The sequence below is a fragment of the Leucoraja erinacea genome, chromosome 7, assembly GCF_028641065.1.
Source record: "Leucoraja erinacea ecotype New England chromosome 7, Leri_hhj_1, whole genome shotgun sequence".
Taxonomy (NCBI): Eukaryota; Metazoa; Chordata; class Chondrichthyes; order Rajiformes; family Rajidae; genus Leucoraja; species Leucoraja erinaceus.
This window is the reverse complement of record NC_073383.1, coordinates 26,932,407-26,954,187: the sequence shown is the minus strand read 5'-3', so window position 1 is coordinate 26,954,187 and position 21,781 is coordinate 26,932,407. Positions and strand designations below refer to the sequence as shown.

At 46.1% G+C, this 21,781-nt stretch overlaps 1 protein-coding gene and 1 long non-coding RNA gene across 6 annotated transcripts in view; one reads left to right on the top strand and one right to left on the bottom strand.

Annotated features, from left to right (window-relative positions):
• Positions 1-3,635, bottom strand: part of ccdc14 (coiled-coil domain containing 14) — a 40,180-nt gene extending 36,545 nt beyond the window's left edge. For 4 of the 5 annotated variants that reach the window (XM_055638058.1, XM_055638060.1, XM_055638061.1 and 1 more), the window contains exon 1: positions 3,386-3,635. In XM_055638058.1, coding sequence (XP_055494033.1) covers positions 3,386-3,487 — 102 coding nt within the window. In that variant the 5' untranslated portion in view covers positions 3,488-3,635. The remainder of the gene's footprint in view (positions 1-3,385) is intronic. The other variant, XM_055638057.1, reaches the window with a different exon arrangement.
• Positions 3,636-3,842: 207 nt separating this feature from the next.
• LOC129698788 (uncharacterized) overlaps positions 3,843-21,781 on the top strand; it is a 29,470-nt gene continuing 11,531 nt past the window's right edge. Inside the window, exon 1 of the long non-coding RNA XR_008723723.1 lies at positions 3,843-4,257. This is a non-coding gene — a long non-coding RNA (uncharacterized LOC129698788). The remainder of the gene's footprint in view (positions 4,258-21,781) is intronic.

Here is a 21,781-nt window from a genome sequence, read left to right as displayed (position 1 = left end):
GCACTGGTGCTCCTCAAGGTTGGTGCTCAAATCCTTGCTCTACTCCCAACAGCTATATACAGCAACCAAACTTGGTCCGTTTACACTGGTGAAAGAACAACAACATATTTCCTTTCTTTGGCATCTGCAAAGATTCAGTACAAACACTACGATTCTCTTGAACTTTTACAGAGGAACTACAAAGGTATTCGGATGGAGTGCATCGCAGCCTGATATGGCAACTGTTCTGCTTGTGCTCTTGACCACCTGATCCTTCAGAGAATGATGAACATTGACTTGTCTGGCATCAAGGCTGGAAATATCTTCAAGGGCATTTGTCACCCTGGCCAATTTTTTTCTCTTTTCTTTTCTGCCATGTGATTGATACAGGAGCTTGAAGGCCCAGACATACAAATTTAAGATCATAAGACATAGGAGCAGAATTAGGCCATTCGACCCATCGAGTCTGCTCTACCATTTGAAAATGACAAATCTGTTTTTCCCTCTCAACCCGGTCCTCCTGCCTTCTTCCCTGTCAAGAACCTATTAATCTCCACTTTAAAATTACCCCATTACTTGCCTCCTCAGCGGCCTGTGACAATGAAGTCCACATTCAAGATTAGCTTCTTCCCCACGACCAGACTCCTGAACCAATGACATATTTCACACCCCTTTTGCCGAGGTGTTGCCACCCACTCTTACTCTGAAACTTAGTCAGTTATTCTATTATTATCCTTTATTTTTGTGCTTCACCGGATTGCATTATAATCTTTCATTATTTTGCTGTTTTGCACTCATTACAGCACACCAATGCAATTATAAAGAAGGCACATCAGCAACTGTACTTCCTGAGAAGATTACGGAGATTCAGCATGTCGAAGAGGATTCTCCTAAACTTCTACAGGTGCAAGGTAGAGAGCACTCTGACTGGTTGCATTGTGGCCTGGTTCGGCAACTTGAACGTCCAGGAGCGAAAAAGACTACAAAAAGTTGTGACCGCTGCCCAGTCCATCACTGGCTCTGACCTCCCCACCGTCGAAGGGATCTATCGTAGTCGCTGCCTCAAAAAGGCAGACAAAATCATCAAAGACCCACACCATCCTGGCCACACACTCATTTCACCATTGCCATCAGGAAGAAGGTACAGGAGCCTGAAAACTGTAACAGTCAGGTTCAGGAACACCTTCTTCGCTACAGCCATCAGGCTATTAAACACAACAATGAATAAGCTCTGAGCTCTGAACTGCAAAAGATTATATTATTATTGCACTATGTTTGTTATTTATTGAACTTTTTCATTTTTTTCTCTTCCCCCGTTATGTACTATGTTTACATATTCTGTTGTGCGGCAGCAAGTAAGAATCTCATTGTCCCATCTGGGACATATAACAATAAACCACTCTTGACTATTGATATATGTGTGTGTGTGTGTGTGTGTGTGTGTGTGTGTGTGTGTGTGTGTGTGTGTGTGTGTGTGTGTGTGTGTGTGTGTGTGTGTGTGTGTGTGTGTGTGTGTGTGTGTGTGTGTGTGTGTGTGTGTGTGTGTGTGTACACAAACATATATTATATACACACACAGACTGAACTACATTTTGTCTCTTCTTATCTTTCTCGTTTATTATATTGTTTACAGTGTACTATGTTTACATATTCTGTTGTGCTGCTGCAAGTAAGAATGTCTTTGTTCTATCAGGGACATCTCAATTAAGGGCCTGTCCCACGAGCATGCGATCTGCATGCGGCAAGCGCGACCACACCAGAAGTGGGGGCCGCGCGGAGGTCGAGTGAGTGACTTGAAGTTCGAGCGAAGTCCGCGGGAAGTTCGCGCGTGACGTACGCCGTCAAGGCGGCTGTGGGCCGGCAGGCCGTTGCCGTGCGGAATTTTTGAACACGGTCAGTTTTCAGAGGTCGGGATGTCAGTGCAGCACGGTCAGTGACTCTGGGTGGGCAGAGGGAGCAGACTGTCCCCAACTATGCTGCAGCTGACGTTGCCCAGAGCCGCGGCCCCACCTCACCCGGCCCTGTGTGTGGGTGCTGCCGACCCACAGCCCCTGACAGTGCAGCCCACAGGGGGCGGAGGATGGCCGTGGCCGGACAGTGTTGACCCCGGGGGGGGGGGGGGGGGGGGGGGGGGGTGTGGGGGCTGTCATGAGGGATGCGCTCCTTCGGCCGCTTCCACCTTGGTGCTCGGGTTCTGAGCAAAGATACTAGAGCATTTGGTTCTGAATCACCTGAAAAAATAACCCCACAATATTGCAATGAAATTGCTCTGACTTTGAGTTCGCTTTATATAGCGAAGGCTTATCGAGATGATGCTGTCTGGTCTGGACACGACAATGAATGCGGCTATTAGTCGCGGATTGTAAAAGACACCACACCATGAGAGAAAACCAGTTTAAACATGATACCTTCCCGCTTTCAATGACAGCACCCACAATTATTTACAGCGCAAAAAATGATTTTGGCGTTTCTTAACAGGAAAGAAACTACGCGTTTCGTGTGTTAACAGTGTATACCAAGGCCGCCATGTCCTCCACACAGATTGAGCTGTTCCTCGCGTCGCGCCCTTTGACCCGATGACCTTACGTGCAGCCCCCCTATTGGGACCCATGGGTGAGTTGTGGAGTATTGCATTCGGGAACCAGCCCTACCCTGTGACGCCGTGCACCCCACCCCCTTACCCCACAATCTCCACCTCCTTCCCCTTCCCTCTACCCCCTCCCCTTCCTCCTCTCCTTCCCTCTCTCCTTCCCTCTCTACCCCCTCCCTCTCCGCATGCGTAGTTGGGGGCTATGCGTGAGTGGATAGATCGGGGGATGGTGGAAAAGGAGCGAATGAAAAATATTAATATAATATCAAGGGTGGGTGGGCGGTTAGTGTGTGTACGTGATGGGACGGGACCCAACGGGTCCCACTTGGTCTAGTATGACAATAAAACTGAACCTGCAGTCAGTCCCATAATATGATACAGTCTGGCATGAAACATGTCACTTATTTTAGTTGCAGCCTCTCTCATTTGGGGAAAGGGTTGCTTAACGTAGATAACGTTGTCAGTTTCGGACACTAATCAGGCTTCCTCGACCATCCTGACATCAACATAAACGTCAATCTTAAATCATTAATCTATTGTCCAATATTTTCTCTTTTAAGAACTTGTTAGAGAACGATTTGTAGATAACGAAAATAAACAGACCCAAGGGACTGCACATTTTGAACAGGATCCAAACGAAGTGATCATTTTTTAAACGTCAGCAACAATCTGAAATTAAACGCAAGTTCATAAGCAATACGCATTAATTAAACACTCCAGCAGCTCCTGTCTACTTTAGGCATCAGTTAAATATTTAAACTGGAAAATACACAACGGATTGTTAAAATCAGTCTGCAATAATACAATGTTTCTTACCTTTGAAGCCTTTGCTGTTTTCATCTTCATGCTTTTCTCCCTCTTGCACCCGGTCGGCATTTTCAGGTCAATGTACAGGGGGGAAATTAAATGAATGGACATACAATCAAAACAAGAATGCTTCCCAATATCTCATCACACAACAAGCAATTCAAGCATCGCTGTCCCGGTTCAGCAGAGCACCGCGCAGTCGACAATCACTCCAGACCAAAACATCCTAATTAAAAATGAATACATTTCCAAAAGACGCTCGGTGAAAGCTGCGGCGGCGAATAACTTGTAGAGCTGTGGGGGGAACCCGGGCGGACATCCCGCCTTCGGGGCAAGGGTTGATTGGTCCATTCCCTTCAGGAGACGGCAGTAATTGGTCGATCCCACCTCCGAGGAATGATGCGATTGGTCGATCTTGTGTCGGGGGCAGAGCAAGCGATTGGCTGAGCACGGCCTCCGGAGAACCTATTGATTGGTCACTTTGCGGAATGACGCGAGCGCTGGTTGCACGCGAGTGGACGGCGCTGCCGCTGACGGCATCCCCTTTGCCCGCGCGCCTGCCTATCAGCTGCCGGGGAGGTTGGAACGGCGAGCGGTTGGTGGCCGTGCTCGCGGCGGCGCGCGGACGCGGCGGTTGTCAGGAGCGGCGTCTGAGCGCGGGAAGCTTTTGCTTCCCAGCGGCTCGAGCGGCAGCGGTGACCCGCACCCCCCACCCTCTGTGTTTCTCGCTCTCACTCTCACTCACAGCGAACATTGATTCTTCCAAGTGTGCCATTATTTTCCTTTCCATCAAACGGTCAGGTTAATGCCGCAGATCGGTTGCTGTGCAGATCGATCTTTGGTGCAGAGCATCCCGTGTTTCCCAAGATTTGCAACTCTGTGTAAGTTGTCGGCAGAGAATATCGCTGTTAAACTCTATTAGAGTTGGACCTTTCTATTCCATAATTGAAATATTCGTCGTTCTTAATGTCGATTACTTAACAAGACAAGGCTCAAAATACGCAAACTTTATTAGACTTTCAATGTTACATCTTTTTGCACTAAATGCTGTACCCTTGCACTGTTCGTGTATATAGACGTTTTTTTGGTTAGCACGCAAACAATCTTTGTCTTTTATTGTCATGTGTCCCTGATAGGGCAATGACATTCTTGCTTTGCTTCAGCACAACAGAACATAGTAGGCATTGACTACAAAACACATGAATAAATAAACTTATTTCCGGTGGCGCTGGTGTTAGCTGCCTCCACCTTCAGTCCGGTATCTTTTTGGTTTTTTTTGTTATGTTGAAGTGCGTTTTTTGTGTTTTTTTTAATGTCTTTATGTGGGAGAAGAGGGTACGGTAAGGGGGATACCGTCCTTCAGTCGCTTCCTGGGAAGGATGCGACTATTATTCGAGTCGCATCCTCGTTGTTCCTCCTCCAGCGGCCTACCTACTGAATTGGCGCGGCCTTTCCTGCTGGGACCGACCAGAGCTTCAGCAGCGGCGGTGCAGCGCTGGATACATCGCGGGGCGGGCGATGCCTTACTGAGGATCGCCGTTTGGAGCTCTGGAGTGCTGGGCCTGCTGCACCGAGAACGCGGAGCTGTGGTTCGCAGGCGGTGCTGATCAACATAGCGGAGTCCTGTGACTCCGCCTGGCTCAGCCTGCGGACTCGGGAGCCACGGACTCCAGTGGGAGGTAGCTGATCTGGAGGTCTGGGTCGCTGAGGATGTTCTCCGTCGGGGTTCGGCATCGGTGTTCCATCAGCCCGGCGTGAGGGCCTGAGCATTGGGCCGCCCGTGGCGGCGACTGCTGGTGCTCGGGAGGCCCCAACCACGGGTGAACATCTGGGAAGATCGGAGGGGAGGCTGGCTGGACTATGTCCAATCCTCTAAGAATTGTATAAGTTTCTATAAGATCACCTTTCATCCTAAAAATTCCAGTCGACCCATTCTTTCATCAACGTGCGTGAGTAACTCACCAGGTCATCTCTGGAGAACATAGATAGACACGGGACCCTTCAGCTCCAGAGATACCACCTGACCTGCTGAGTAACTCCAGCATGTTGTGGGGTTTTTTGTATGTCAATTTATTGGACAGCGTTTATCAATGCCTTTATGTGGATGGTGCTGTATCTGTAAACCCTGTAACAGTGTCAGATCTCATTGTATTAGATCATAGGATGGTAAAGTAGGCATGTTACAAAACTTACCTTCAGCAGCGCTTCAGTTCTGCCACTGCCCGTGTGCGCGACTTTGGCGCCTTTGAGAGGGGGGCGGGTTTGAAAATGCTGTTTTCTCCAGGCTGTGCAAATCGATGTTCGTCAGCCTGTTTAGTTGCTCACGAAAAATCGCTCCGACATTCGTTCTCTGCAGTTATTTTTAAACGGCGCTGAATAATTTAATTGCTAGAGTAAATTAAAAATCACCTTCTAAAGCCGTGAACGCCGACAACGGGACTATCTCATGTAGGGGACAAGGCAAGGTACGCCATTTATTTTTACATAAAAAAGTGCTTCTTAAGATGCCTTTAATCAAAATGTCATGTTGCGATAAGGTGACTTGGGACCCATGCGAACCGGCAGTATTTTTCCTGCTGATATGGGGTTTAAATTCACTGCAACCGCAATGTTCCAAAAGATCGTGTTCCACAAAAACCCACTCGCAAGATGATTTAAATGGCCATTATTTTACGGGAATTAAACACTAAATTCCTTCCATTTGGCCTATAAATTCATGACAATGAGATTTAAAAATCATGTTGTGAATTCTTGTATGAATGTTATTTGGACACTTAGGCTATTTAAAAATGTTAACCTTTTCTTAAGAAATTGATATATGTTTAGATCTAGTAATTGAATTGTGTAATTAGCTACAATTAGGTAAGTAACTAATTATATTACTTTAATTTCAGGTCATCCAAGTAAGATTGTTTCATATTTGTTTTCAGAATGCTTCAATCTATAATAACTAAATTTCATTCAGTTCTCTTAATCTTTACGAAAGTTATGGGCTTTTGACTGTCCTCAATCACAGCTCTTGAGTTGTCAATGGAAATGCAGTCGGGAACAAGCTGCTAATTTCCGAGTATGAAAATGGCCATGACTTTTTTAATACTGAAGATATGAAAGTGAATTAGGTGTCAAATTAAACTTTTTATGTTTTATCCGATGGGATAAATTGCAGACTCGATTTTTAAAATCTCAAAATTTTGTAAAATTGCTAGGTAAAGCACACAAACAAGCCCTTTGCTTAAAACAATATCTGTGCCAAACATGATGCCAAGCCCAACTCTTATCTGCTTACATATCCATGTCCATCCATCCTCTGCATATTCATGTGCTTATGCAAAAGTCTCTTCAACATCACAATCTTATCTGCTTCCACCACCACTCCTGGCAGCAAAGATCCTATAGCAAAGCATTGCTATAGGATCTTTGCCTGGCAGTGTTCCTGGCACATCACCCTCTGTGTGAAAAAAACCCATAGTGGCCTGCTGAGTTACTCCATCACGTAGTTTAGTTTATGATTGTCACGTGTACCGAGGTACAGGAAAATGCTTTTGTATGCGTGCTATCCAAAAAAAGTCCATATACATGAATACAATCAAGCCATCCACAGTGCAAGGAAAAAGGGAACAGCATTTAGTGTAAATTTCAATTTCAATTTCAAAGCACTTTATTCGTCCCCGAGGGGCAATTTAAAAAGGCGCATTACAGTAGCTTTTTAAAAAGGGACACAATCAACAAACATAAGCAGCACGCATACTGCACAATCAACCAGCACACGCATTTCACAGACACACTGCACAATCACACAACACACACTGCACAATCACACAACACACACCGCACATCAACATTCAACACATAGCAATAGTTTTAAAGTGCTAAGTGCTTCAATTAAAAAGTGCATAATGAAGGTTTTTTCATTTCATATGTTCATGAGTCAGTGATCAGCATTAAAAAGCTGGACAGCCTTGGGGATGAAGGTTGCCTTCCTCCTCTGTGTCCGGCAACCCGGACAGCGGAGTCTGCGTCCTGAGGGGAGCCACTCAAACTCAGGAAACAGGATGTGAGAGGGGTCCTGAAGAATCCTGCGTGTTAACTTTACAGACTGTTGGTCGCATAGGGCAGTGAGAGTTCGGACGGGCTGCTCAATGATTTTTGAGCAGACCTTGACCACATTCAACAGGCGGTTTCTGTTTTGCAGGGTGATGGAGTGGAACCAGCTAGTGAAAGAGAAGGTTATTACATTTTCAATGAATGCGTAGTAGAATGTAGTGAGAATGTCTTTGTTAATCCCAAATGACTTCAGCTTCCTGAGTAGGTACTGTCTCTGATGGCACTTTTTAAGGATTTCCTCTATGTTAGAGGAAAACATTAGCAGGTTGTCAAAGGCTGTTCCCAGGTATTTGTATACCTTCACTATCTCCACTGGCTCCTGCTGGATGATAGCGGTGGCTGCCTCAGCCATCTGTCTCTGTTGGGGGGAAAAAGTCACAATCATGTCCTTGGTTTTGCTTATATTTAGCTCAAAACAAGACTTTTCACACCATACTATAAAGTCCTGCAGGGCTGAGCTGTGATGTTGTGTGTGGCTGGGAAGAATAGACAGGAGAACTGTGTCATCAGCAAATTTTACAAAGTGGCAGTTTGGCTGGGTGGATCTGCAGTCATCAGTGTAGAGAATGAAGAGAAGTGGGGAGAGGACACAGCCTTGTGGATAGCCAGTGAAGGTGAAGAGGGTGTCAGACAAGGTGTGGTTGTAACATAGTCCTTTATCTTCTTTTAACTTTGCTCCTTTTCCATCCAGATATTTCCATCCTGGGAAAATAGTTCTGAGTGTCTACCCTGCCTGTGCCTCTCATCATATAGCTATTAACACTCTGATCTTGGATTGTGTGTGTTTGTTCGTGTGTATGTTTGTTTGTTTGTGTATAATCACATCTTCTCGAAAAAACGACGTGCTTACGGGAACATTTGTACATATTCCGGTAGAGGTTTCTCCCCTGTTGTCCGAAATCGCTTTATTGGAAAAATTCATCCTTTATTTCTCGAGTTATTAATGAAAATGTTCAAAAAACTGAAAACACTTTGAAAAAAAAACGGCTGTCTTTTTGCTCGCGCTGCGAGTAACGTCACCCCCCTGACCACTCACTCCCCCGTACTAGGGCCCTGCCGGGAGCGAGGGGGTATTGCGTCTGGAACCAGCCCTCCCCTGTGACAACGCGCCTCTGCCCCGCACCCTCTCTGTCCCCCATGGCAATGGATAGGAGATTGGTACGTTTTGCAGCCGGGAGCGAGAGAAACATAGAAAATAGGTGCAGGAGTAGGCCATTCGGCCCTTCGATGGCTGATCATCCAACTCAGTATCCTGTACCTGCCTTCTCTCCATACCCCCTGATCCCTTTAGCCACAAGGACCACATCTAACTCCCTCTTAAATATAGCCAATAAACTGGCCTCAACCACCCTCTGGCAGAGAATTCCACAGATTCACCACTCTGTGTGACATTTTTTTCTCATCTCGGTCTTAAAAGACTTCCCCCTTATCCTCAAACTGTGGCCCCTTGTTCTGGACTTCCCCAACATCGGGAACAATCTTCCTGCATCTCGCCTGTCCAACCCCTTAAGAATTTTGTAAGTTTCTATAAGAACCCCCCTCAATCTTCTAAACTCTAGCGAGTACAAGCTAAGTCTATCCAGTCTTTCTTCATATGAAAGTCCTGCCATCCCACGAATCAGTCTGGTGAATCTTCTCTGTACTCCCTCTATGGCAAGAATGTCTTTCCCCAGATTAGGAGACCAAAACTGTACGCAATACTCCAGGTTTGGTCTCACCAAGGCCCTTTACAACTGCAGTAGAACCTCCCTGCTCCATACTTAAATCCTTTTGTTATGAATTCTAACATACCATTCGCTTTCTTCACTGCCGGCTGCACCTGTAACCAGTCATTGAAACACCATTTTCAATGACTGGTGTACCATGACACCCAGGTCTCATTGCATCTCCCCTTTTCCTAATCGGCCACCATTCAGATAATAGTCTACTTTCCTGTTCTTGCCAACAAAGTGGATAACCTCACATTTATTCACATTATACTGCATCTGCCATGCATTTTCCCACTCATCCAACCTATCCAAGTCACCTTGTAGCCTCCTAGCCTCCTCATCACAGCTAACACTGCCCCTCAGCTTCATGTCATCCGCAAACCTGGAGATGTTGCATTCAATTCCCTCGTCCAAATCATTAATATATATTGTAAATAGCTGGGGTCCCAGCACCGAGCCTTGCGGTACCCCACTAGTCACTGCCTGCCATTGTGAAAAGGACCCGTTTACTCCTACTCTTTGCTTCCTGTCTACCAGCCAGTTCTCTATCCACATCAATACTGAACCCCCAATGCCGTGTACTTTAAGTTTCTATACTAATCTCTTATGTGGGACCTTGTCGAAAGCCTTCTGAAAGTCCAGATATAACACATCCACTGGTTCTCCCTTATCCACTCTACTAGTTACATCCTCGAAAAATTCTATAAGATTCGTCAGACGTGATTTACCTTTCATAAATCCATGCTGACTTTGTCCAATGATCTCACCACTTTCCAAATGTGCTGCTATCTCATATTTAATAACTGACTCTAGCATTTTCCCCACTACTGATGTTAGACTAACTGGTCTATAATTCCTTATTTTCTCTCTCCCTCCCTTTTTAAAAAGTGGGGTTACATTAGCTACCCTCCAATCCTCAGGAACTACTCCAGAATCTAAAGAGTTTTGAAAAATTATCAGTAATGCATCCACTATTTCTGGGGCTAATTCCTTGAGCACTCTGGGATGCAGCCTATCTGGCCCTGGGGATTTATTGGCCTTTAATCCATTCAATTTACCTAACACCACTTCCCGACTAACCTGGATTTCACTCAGCTCCTCCATCTCATTTGACCCCCGGTCCCCTGCTATTTCCAGCATATTATTTATGTCTTCCTTTGTGAAAACAGAACCAAAGTAGTTATTCAATTTGTCTGCCATGTCCTTGTTCCCCATGATCAATTCACCTGTTTCTGCCTGCAAGGGACCCAAATTTGTTTTAACTCTTTTTCTCTTCACAAATCTATAAAAGCTTTTGCAGTCAGTTTTTATGTTCCCTGCCAGTTTTCTTTCATAATCTATTTTCCCTTTCCTAATTAAGCCCTTTGTCCTCCTCTGCTGGACTCTGAATTTCTCCCAGTCCTCTGGTAGGCTGCTTTTTCTGGCTAATTTGTATGCTTCATCTTTTGTTTTGATACTATCCCTGATTTCCCTTTTTATCCACGGATGCAGTACCTTCCCTGATTTATTCTTTTGCCAAACTGGGATGAACAATTTCATCCAGGAGCGAGGGAGTATTGCGTTCGGGAACCAGCCCTCCCTTGTGACTACGCCCCCCCCCCCCCCACCTCTCAAACTCTACCCCCCTCTCATCTCCCCCCCGCTCCCTCTCTGCCCACCACACCTCCTGTGGTGGCTACGGTTAGGGAACGGTTGCGTTGCGGGACCCAACGGGTCTGCAATTGGTCTAGTAATTATATAACCTTCTATCAGGTCTCCCCTCAACCTCTGTTCCAGAGCAAACGTACCAAGTTTGTCAAACCTTACCGTGTTGCAATTATCCTCTAATCCAGCCAGTATTCGGATAAACCTGTTCTGCACAGACAAGGAAGTATCCTTGTCCCAGGTTGGTGACCGGTTCTCCGGAGCTCCCGCAACAACAGCTTCGTCAGCTGGACTGGAGGGTGACAGCTTCGTCCGCCCCAGGCCGGGGAGTTTGAACCGGCCCGTTCGCGGAGCTCGGATTCGGTCGCAGTACTTACCATCACCCGGCACGGTCCCAACATTGAAAGCCTGGATCGCCTCAACGCAGAGGGAGAACAAGGAGGGAAGAGACAAGGACTTTAAGACTTTTGCCTTCCATCACAGTGAGGAGGTGCCTGGTAGACTCACTGTGGTGGATGTTAAACTGTTTATCGTGTGTTTTGTTAATTTATTCTATGTTATGACTGCAAGGTTCACAATAAAGGATACTTTGACATGATGATTTTTCCTACCTCTGTGACCAAGTGCTTTGTCACTCTGTTCCCAATGAGAGCTCTAATAATTTTCCCACAACACCTCTCCCTAAATCATTCTATACTAATGATTTGGTCTATACTAATGTATTGTACTTCCAGTGGCGCTGGTGCCAGCAGCCTCCACCTACAGCCCGGTATCTTTTTGTTTTTTTGTTTATTTAGTTATGTAAAAGTGTGTTTTTTTGGTGTTTTTATGTGGGAGAAGAGGGCACGGTGCGGGGGATACCGTCCTTCAGCCGCTTCCTGGTGAGGACGCGACTATTATTCGAGTCGCGTCCTCCCCCCCCCACAGCGGCCTACCTACCTGGATTGGCGCGGCCTTTCCTGCCGGGATCGACCGGAGCTCCAGCAGCGGCGGGACAGCGCTGGAACATCGCGGGGCTGGTGATGCCTTACCGGGGGTCGCCGTTTGGAGCCCGGAGTGCTGGACCTGCTGCACCAACATCACGGAGCTGCGGTTTGCAGAGCTCCCAACGCGGGCGGCGCTGACTAACAACGCGGGGCCCTGCGACTCTGCCCGGCTTGACCTGCGGACTCGGGAGCTGCAGACTCCGGCAGCGGGAGGCGGCTGATCAGGAGGTCCGGGCCGCTGAGGAGGAGGCTGCTCACCGTCGGGGTTCGGCGTCGGCGTTCCACCAGCCCGGCGTGAGGGCCTGAACATCGGGCCACCCGGGGCGGCGACTGCGGGTGCTTGGAAGGCCCCGTCCACGGATGAACACGGAGGGGAGGCTGGCTGGACTATGGTGCCGTCCTCACCTGGGTGCCATTTATGTTATGTTGTGTCGTGGACTTCTGTATTTGTGCTTTTTTAAAAATTTTAATTCAATTTCAATTTTATTTTTAATATGTTTTATTATTTATTTATTATTTATTTTTATAATTTCTTTGTGATTTTTTTTAATGATACTGCCTGTAAGGAAAATTCATTTCGTTGTCTCAAATTGAGACAATGACAATAAATTGAATACAATACAATACAATACAATACAATACAAGAGTGATTGAGCCCATTGCTTTTCAGTTCCATGAATGCCCACCGTCCATTTGCAGTGTGGGGGTCATCTTGTCCCAATACTCCAAGCCTGTGATTTCAAGATGTCCAGAGATAGCTATGGGATAGATGTGTCTTCTCTGCTCGTGAACTCAGAGATGAGTCCAGGCACAGAGTTGGGGGAGCTAGGTGCTCTTTGTGTTTGGTTCCTCAGTTTTATGCCAGGGATGGCTCACATATGTAGCACCACCCTTTTAATTTGAGGGTGATTCTTCAGTAATTGTCTACTTTGATGTCCTGCTACTTTGATGCTGCATATAAGGAAAATCTATCCCATTTCTTTTTCTATATTGTTAATAAACATAATCCTCATAAATAAAGATTAACCCCTAAATCAATAGTTTTTTTTTTTTTTAATTTTCCCGATGTTCTATGCCCCCCCCCCCCCCCCCCGAAAACCGCATGTCCCGATGGTAACTAGTGAAATTTCAAGTCGGCATATTTATTTGATGGGGGATCTATCTGAAATGAAAATACTTTTAAACGGTAGGTTTTAATAATTAAAATATTTATCACCCTTAAAAAAATTCCTCTATTCTTGATAAAATTATTAATCTTACCTTTTTTACAAAAGATTCTTGTCCCGATGATTGGAGTCATTTACCATCACGCACCTTTGTTGAGCCGTCCCACATGGCCATAAATAGAATAGAAGCGAACTTCCGACCACAAAAGACCGTGGAATTCAAAAGTCCCCACCTTGTGAATTCCTCCTGAATCGCGGGACGTGAAGCGTGTGAAAACTCAGTTTTCTGCCGCATAGTAGGTACATACCTTTATTCAGCATCATCTCTGAACGGTGCTGAACTCTTAGAAAATTAAAAAAATCTTTCTTTTTTGATTTGTTCTGGAGAACAAATCGTGCCATGTGCCATTCGGGAAACGATATGGCCAGGCAAGGCTTTCCGGCAAGGCCATCCTTGACTAAAGGCTTGGGCCACCATTCCCGTCACAGCCACATTCGCAACTTAACCTCCGATCTCCATCCAGCTCCAGTCTGATACAAAGCTGTCGCAGATGTCGCATCTTCCCATGACCCGATGTCCCTCTCCACACCCGGCCTACTGGGGCGCCGCATTGAAGGCAGCCTCTGCCTACAGTCTGTCCGGTTTTTTTCTATCTTTTTTAAAATTTTAGTTTGTCTTAAAAGTGTGTTTTGGAGTTTCTTTACTTTTTCTATGTGGGGGAGGGGGGTAGGGTAAGGGGGAAACCGTTTCTCAGTAGCTTCCTGGCGAGGACGCGACTATTCTCCGAGTAGCGGCCTCGCCCCCCCTCCTCGCGGCCTACCAACTGGATCGGAGCAGCCTTTCCTGCCGGGGACCCGAACCAGAGCTTCAACAGCGGAGTTGCAGCGCTGGATTCACCGCGGAGCGATGCCTACCTGGATCGCCGTTTGAAGCTCCGGAGTGCTGGGCCCGCTGTTCCAACATCGTGGAGCTGAGGTTTGAAGAGCTCCCAACGCGGGCGGCGCTGACCTCAACATCGCAGAGTTCCTGGGACCCTTTGCTGAGAGCCGCCAACGCGAGTCATTGCCCAGCGTGAACTGTGGACTCCGGGAGCCGCGGACTCTGGTAGAAAGCGGCTGATTCAGAGGTCCAAGCCCCGGTGGTTGTTCTCCCGTTTCGACATCGGAGTTCCATCATCCCGGCGAGCGGGCCTGAATATCGTGCCACCAGTAGCGGCGACTGCGGAGGGCTCGGGAGGCCCTGACCACGGGTGAACATTAAGAACAACAGAGGAAGAGGACTGACTTTGGTGCCTTCCCTCACAGTGGGAAACTTTGATTCTGCTGTGTGGGGATGTTGGACTCTTGTGTTGTGTACTTTATTTTAATTTTATAGTTGTATGGTGAACACACATTTCACTGTGCCAACTGGCACATGTGACAAATAAATGTATCTTGTACCGGGGAACAAGGGCTGAAGAGGGCCGGGCGTGGAGAGGGACATTGGGTCACGGGAAGATGCGATGGCTGCGATGGCTTTGAGTCCGGTTGGAGCTGCTGGAGATGGAGCTAGAGCTGCTGGAGCTGGAGATCAGGGGCAAGTAACCCTAGTCCCAGCCCCATCCCCCACCGGGGAACAAGGGCTGAAGAGGGCCAGGCATGGAGAAGGACATCGGGTTACGGGAGATGGAGCAGAAGCTGCTGGAGCTGGAGATCGGGGGTAAGTAACCCTCGTCCCAGACCCAACCCTAACCCTAACCCTAACCCCAGCCTTAACCCCAGCTCCAGCCCCAATCCCAGCTCCAGCCCCAACCCTAGCCCCAGCTCCATGCCCAGCCCCAACCCCAGCACTAACCACAGCCCCAACCCTAGCCCCAACTCCAACCCCAGCCCTAGCCCAAAAGATAGTTTTAGTCATCTCCATCACGTGACGCTCCCAAACTTGATCATCTCCACCATGCTGTGACATATCCGTCACACGAGTAATTTTTGCTCATAATGTGTATAATAATACACCAATGACCATAATTATCAATTGTAATTGATAAATGAACAGTATGCTTCTGCCTATTCATCTGGTTAATATTGTTTTAGAGGAAGTTGGTGAAAAGTTATGTGAAGGTTACCATTCTTGAAATTCACCACTTTTTTTCGGCAGTAAACTGTTATGAAGGTTTAAAATCAATGCGTTGTTTTTTTTTGGTGGTTTATCTAAGGAAGATACTCTTTAATTTGAAAGACCAACAAAAATTTGATTTTAGATTCTTAAATCAGTTACATTTTGCAGTGTCGTTCATAATAAAAATATGACTGAATGCAATGGGCAACCTGGAAAAAGAAGACGAAAAAATTAATTAAATTCTCTAAAAGATTGCGCCAAACATATTTTTCCCATAGTCGAGATGCTCATCTATGTGAAACAACATTCAAAGTTTCAAACTTTTAATTTTTATTTTCGGGTTTCCAGAAACTTAAAAGTAGACACTTACTGAAAAATCACCCTTGAATCGGATGCAGGCCTTGATTGGAAGAGGCAAGTGATTCATCTCTTCTGCATTTAACTAATTTGTCACATCACATAAACATACATAAATCACCCCCTAATTTTCAATTAAAATTTTCTTTTCTTAAAGAGGCATTCAAAATAAGTTCAAATTAATATCAAGGAACTGTGAAACGGTGTTGAGATATCCAGGAAAAATGCCTCAAGGTCACCACTTAATTCTTGCAAGTGGAACATTCTGCTTACAAGGCAAACATCTAGTAAGGGTCTCACTCATGACTGCTGGTAATATGGCTGCAGGAATAGAATGGGTTATAATGTACTGTGGATTGCTATTAATAGTAAGATTAAACGAGTACTTACCAGTATGAAGTTTGATCTGTATTTTATGAGGAGTTACGGTGAGGTATTACGTGAAGATCCCAGCCCAGTGCGCATGTGCGGCATACTTCGAAGCAGCGGTGTGAAATCACAGGATAGACACAATATTTGAAGTAAGATAGTAAAGATCATGAGACATCAATTTATTAGTTTGATCTATATATTGAGGGTGGGAGCGGAGGGCACGTAATACCTCACCGTAACTCCTCATAAAATACAGATCAAACTTCATACTGGTAAGTAGTCGTTTAATCTTACTATTTTACTTCGGAGTCACGCGAGTGATTCTGTGAAGACTTCAAAGGTCTGTGATTTCAAACCGTGTAACAGTTTTTATTTCACTCACTGCCGAAGTTTTTGAGGGAGGAAGTGTTATCGTAATCAACCAGTGGATCTGCTTTCACAAGAAACAGAAAGGTATTTGTTAACAATAACAACATAAAAAGCTCCCCTGAGCTTAAATTAATATTGCAGTTTGTAATATTCTTTCTGCAATTAAATCAGGTTTATCAACGGTTTATAATAAAAATGTTCTGAACGTCGTTCCCTTGACCATTCTGCCGTATTGAGAATGTGGTCAACCGGGATGTCCATTCGTTCAGCCGCTGATATCAATGCTGCCCTAGTGGAATGGGATTAAATTGTATTATTATCTATTCCGGCAGCTTTCAGTACCTGTTTGAGCCACCTTGGAGTGGTTTGGCTCGTACCCCGTCTTGGGATTTCTGTGGTTGACCCATAGGCTTTCCTCTCCCTCTAAGATTGTGGGTTGTGTCTATATATTGTAGTAGATGGGTCACCACACTCAACCTGGACTCTGGTGGGTAGGCCCGGAATCCCACCAGTGAATTGGGCGTTCCTGGTCCATATAGCCATATAACGATTACAGCACGGAAAACACAGGCGATCTCGACCCTACTAGTCCGTGCCGAACTCATAATCTCGCCTAGTCCCATATACCTGCGAGTTAGATTTTTACCAGACCTAGAATATGAACGTGATGCGTCTGGGGTAATCACCATGTTATCCAGTCTAGTTTTATGGAGTGACTGGACTCTGTGAGCGTGTACGAGAGCCATAAGCATGAGCGTTTTTAACATAGATTGAGCAAGCTGAGGGATCTGGCTGGTGCCATTCTCTGAGATATGTCAATATCACACCAATATCCCATACATGGGTATACCTGGGTTTTTGGGGCTTATTATTATAGTTGCCCTTCATAAGTTTACCTTCAGTAGATGGGATCCCATGCTCTGCTGTCATGCTGTTTTAGATAAGCAGATAAGGCGCTCCATGCTGTATTTACGGCACTGTAACTCACCTTTTAGTCATGGTGTAGATGTTCCAGGAACTCCAATACGTCAGTGGTTGAATAATTTGTTGTCCCTGCGTCGTGGCAGTATTTTACCCATGTTAGCTTTTGGTGACTGTTCGCAGGGATGCCGACATGGTGGTAATGGTTCCTTTGGATAATCCCAGTCCCTGGTAAGGTCTATTCAAAACCTGCACCCAGGAGTTTGATGTTTTTCTGGCATGGGTGGCTTGTGCCTGATACTGGGTTGAGTCAGCAACCATGGTCCACTAGGGAAATCCATAGGTGACTCGCCCACCGTGTCGTGATGAACTGGGAACCATGGCTGTGTAGGCCGGTCGGGCACGTTCAATATCTCGGAGACAGATCCCATCTGTATTGCGAAGTGCCCGTCTGATGAGGCAGAAGGGAGGAAGGCAAAGCAGAAATTCCCCCTTCCAGCGTGTAGGCATCTATCGCTGCTGCCTCTAATCTGGTTCCTAAGTCACATACATGGGTTACTGGTGATTCCGTCTTGTGCAACCAAATTGATATCTGGCTTTCAAACTGCTTAATACCTTTAGCAGATATTTTGGGTTTGACATCTATTCAATGTAATCATAAATTTTACCCCGTGACATGGTGTCTCCCACTGTGTTCTAGCTTCCTAGGACATAGGCAGCTGATAGTTAAAATGTCTTTTGACACACCATTGCCAGATTTGTTTGACCAATTTGTTGCACAATAATGATTATTATGCTCCCCATATGGTTGATATAAGCCACCACCATAGTATTATCAATCCGTAACCACATATGTACGTGCTGCATTTGAAATGCATATGCTTTTTAGCCCAATAGGCGATCACCAATCCCAAGTAGTTGATGCCCGGTATGTGTAGTAACGATTTTTGTGAATTGGTCCATCTGTTACCTGTGCTGGATATGGAGTTTAGTTGCTCCCCAGCCTAAAGTACTGGCATCGGTTTTTAATAACCAAGTTGGGATTGGTGATGATAATAGGGCTGAAAACTATGCCAAATATATGTCTGCCCACCACCGTAATTGTGATATAGCTTCAGTGGGTACATTCATGATTTGATTATAGTGACCCAAGTACCTTGGCAAAGTAACAGTCATATGGACGGAATTATTATTGAAGCCCAGATAATCCATGGTAGTTAACGCTTCAATTCTGGTTTATCTGGGCGTGGGATAAACCTCAGAGCTTTAGGGAGCTGTTTCGTAGCTAGAACTGCTGCCACAGCTAATTCCTTTGTTTCCCCTAATATGAGGATATCATCCAATATATGCCATGATTATGCTTGTTTTCTTAATATTTTCATGGCCATTTTTTAAATATTTATAATAGTTTAGGGCTGAGGTTAGACCATAGGGAATGCTCTATGCTCCCATATCTATAATGATCCTAGTGTATGGGTATAAGATAGTTAGCATCTTCCATATCAATGCTCCCCATAGGTATCCTTTGGAGATCAGATGTCTGGCAGTGACAAAAACCCGTCTCCATCTTAAAGTGTATATACTCAACAGATTTATTTAGTGATATTAGATCAATGATGATGCTACATTCACCATCTTTTGTAGTTTTGGTGAATATATTCGATACAAATTCCAATGGTTCATGTTTACTCCCATGATCCGTTTAGTAATGAGCCTTTCTAGTTCAGCTTGACCTTCTCACTTCTCTTTCTTAGAGGGAGAAAATGCCCTTTGGGCGCATTGCTGAACTGGCGGTAATATGCCCAATTTGAATTCGTTTTTATCCACTAATACTGTTGAGTATATTTTAGTTATTTGTGACAGCATCCCATGCTTTATCAACAAGTGTAAATGCCCCCCCCCCCCCCCCCACCCCAGTTAGTAGAACACCCTTATTTAGTGTAAACTGGGAGGAACCAGACTACCTACCTCCATGTTTATTGTTTTTTCATGAAGGCCTAGTTTGCTGGTATGCTGGTGCTGTCGGTGGGGCGGCGCATTTTCCCACGGCTCCGCTCTGGGCCCCTGTCTAAAAAGAACTTTGGGGGTAATGTGAAGCGGTCGCCAGGCTTTCACCAGTCCTTGTTTGATATTGCTGGTGGATGCCGAGGGGTGCTGCCAGCTGGGTGTTGGATGCGATGTCCTGCTCGTTCCATGGCCTGCCCTCATGAGGCGCACAGGTTTAGCTGCCTCTCTTCCCGCAGCAGCGGTTTGTATAGCCCCGTATATTTGGGGTTGCGGGCAGGTCTTATATGCACCATTGTTCAGTCGAGTATCCCAAATTTGGGAACATCTTAGGCGTCAGCACCCTGGTAGTGCAACGGGATAGTCTCATCCTGGGAGAACCACCTTGGTGATCATGGCGTCTCGCCTGCCAGGTGAGTATGATCCGTGGAAAAACGAGCAAAGGCGGTAACATCTTGACCCTTCTGTTAGGAGCTTCAGAATTCGCTGCTTTTAGCTCTTGTCTGCGAGTCTGCTGACCCAGCTGCCTGCGGATTTGCCTCTAGAAAGGCCTGCTCCTGCAGGGCTTTGTTGGGAAGATGGTCGCATGGAGGAGCCATGTAGTGGCCCACGACACCCAGTAGCTCTTCCTGATCCTGCTCCCCTGGCATACTGCTGTTCTCGTCCGCCTGCCCAGCGTTTAAGCCAGCCCAGCCCTGGCCTCCTTAGCTAGCCTCAAAAGAGGGAGCAAAAGGGTGTGCTATAAATTGGAGGAGGCATAGCTCAAACTCCGCTGTTGCATCAATCCCTCGTCAAGGGAGATGGCTAGTGCAATAGCACTGGGGTAGGAGTGTCAGCTCCCTTGGCATTCAGCCAGTGCCCCTTTTTTCCTGGAGGTTTTGAACTCCATGACCTCCTCTGGCTTGGGGAGACAGACATACTTATTTTTGCTGTCTCCAGCCTGTTCCAGTTTTGGAGGAAGTTGGCTCCTGTAGAACCTGTTAAATTGGTAAGGTTTTTGTCTTACCTGTATGTAGAGGCTGCCTGCCGTTTTTCAGGCGGCATTGTAGCGGTTCCCGGGCGGCGATTCTCCTTGTCAGGAGTCTGCAGGGCTGCCGGTCGGGTTTTTAAATTTCCCGCCGGTCCGCTGCTGTTCACCAAACAGCTGTTCAGCGGACCGGCATCAGCGCAGCTCCCTGCAGCGGTCCGCAGCGTGTGCGGTCCCGTTAGCGCCTATCCCCCTCCACTGTCGGCTCCTTCGCTGGAGTCGAACGGGGGCCGCTTCCTCTGCTGCTTTGCTCCCCCTGGAGCAAAAAACCACAAGGCCCGATTAAGGTAAGCCTCACGTCCTTGGTTGCGGGAGCTGCCGACTCCCGCTGGCCGCGTTGCACAGCTGTGCGATAATGCCGCACATGCGCACTGGGCTGGGATCTTCACGGAATCACTCACGTGACTCCGAAGTAAAATTCCATGGAGATTTCCCTTGTTTTAAATTAATTAAGTGTCAATCGTTGGTATCTTGTTACTCCCTTTTCTATTACTGGTATTTTTACTTCTTTCTCCACTGAACTACCATTTTCAAATCGTCCATTTTCAGTCTGCATGCATTTGTATATGTCATTCTCTTCTATCTTAATAAAAATCCTTTATCATGGTTGTTGATTGCGGTTACTAAACTGACTTAGATTTATCCAATTTATTTACTGAGAACTTTAAAGAATCTGTTGTTTTGTCCTCGAAGGAGAGATCAGGATGTTTTGAATTACAATTATGTCTTTCTCGTAAATTTTAATGCATGGATTTGGGTGGGAGGGAAGGGGAAGTTGCTAAACTGCTGAAACTTCTGACTTGGCAAGAGAGGAGTAACTTTTATTGAAGGTAAATCAAGGGAAGCCAAATGATTTTTTTAAATCGGGAGGTAAAAAGATATCAAGGAGAGATTCACCAGCAGATGAACATAGGCCAAAGCAGAATACGGCATTTTTACTAATGGGACAGATATTTCTGAGAAATTTGAGTTTAAAAATGTGACAGAAAAAGTTGTGGCACAGTTTAAGATAGATTCCAGGAAAATAGAGTGGGTGCCGAGAGAAAGTTGTACTAAGAATTGGAGGGAATGGCATTGATGTTTCAAAGGTTTCAAAGTTCTTTTATTGTCACATGTACCAATTAAGGTACTGCGATATGCGAATTACCATACAGCCATACAAAACAAACAGAAACAAGACACGCAACTACATAAAAGTTAACACAAACATCCACCACAGGGGATTCCCCCCATTCCTCACTGTGATGGAAGGCATAACAGTCCAATCTTCTTCCTCTTTATTCTCCCGCGGTTGGGGCTGTTGAACCATCCGGCATCGGGGCGGTCGAAGCTCCTGCGGCTTGAAGTTCCCGAAGTCGGTCTCTGACTAGAGACCGTGAGTTCCGTGATGTTAAGTCCGCAAGCACCCACGGTTGGGGTTCCGAGGTCGATCCCTGGCAAAGGGATCATGGGCTCCACGATGTTAAAGACCCCTAAGCTCCCTGCGGTGGAGCTCTCAAAAGTCAGTCTCCAGCAAAGGCCGCCAACTGCTCGATCTTAGACCACAGTGCGGACGGAGATATGATAATTAAAATCCCATCTCCGTCGAGGTAAGAGATTAGAAAAAGCTCAAGAACTCTAAAAACATACATTTAACACATACTAGACT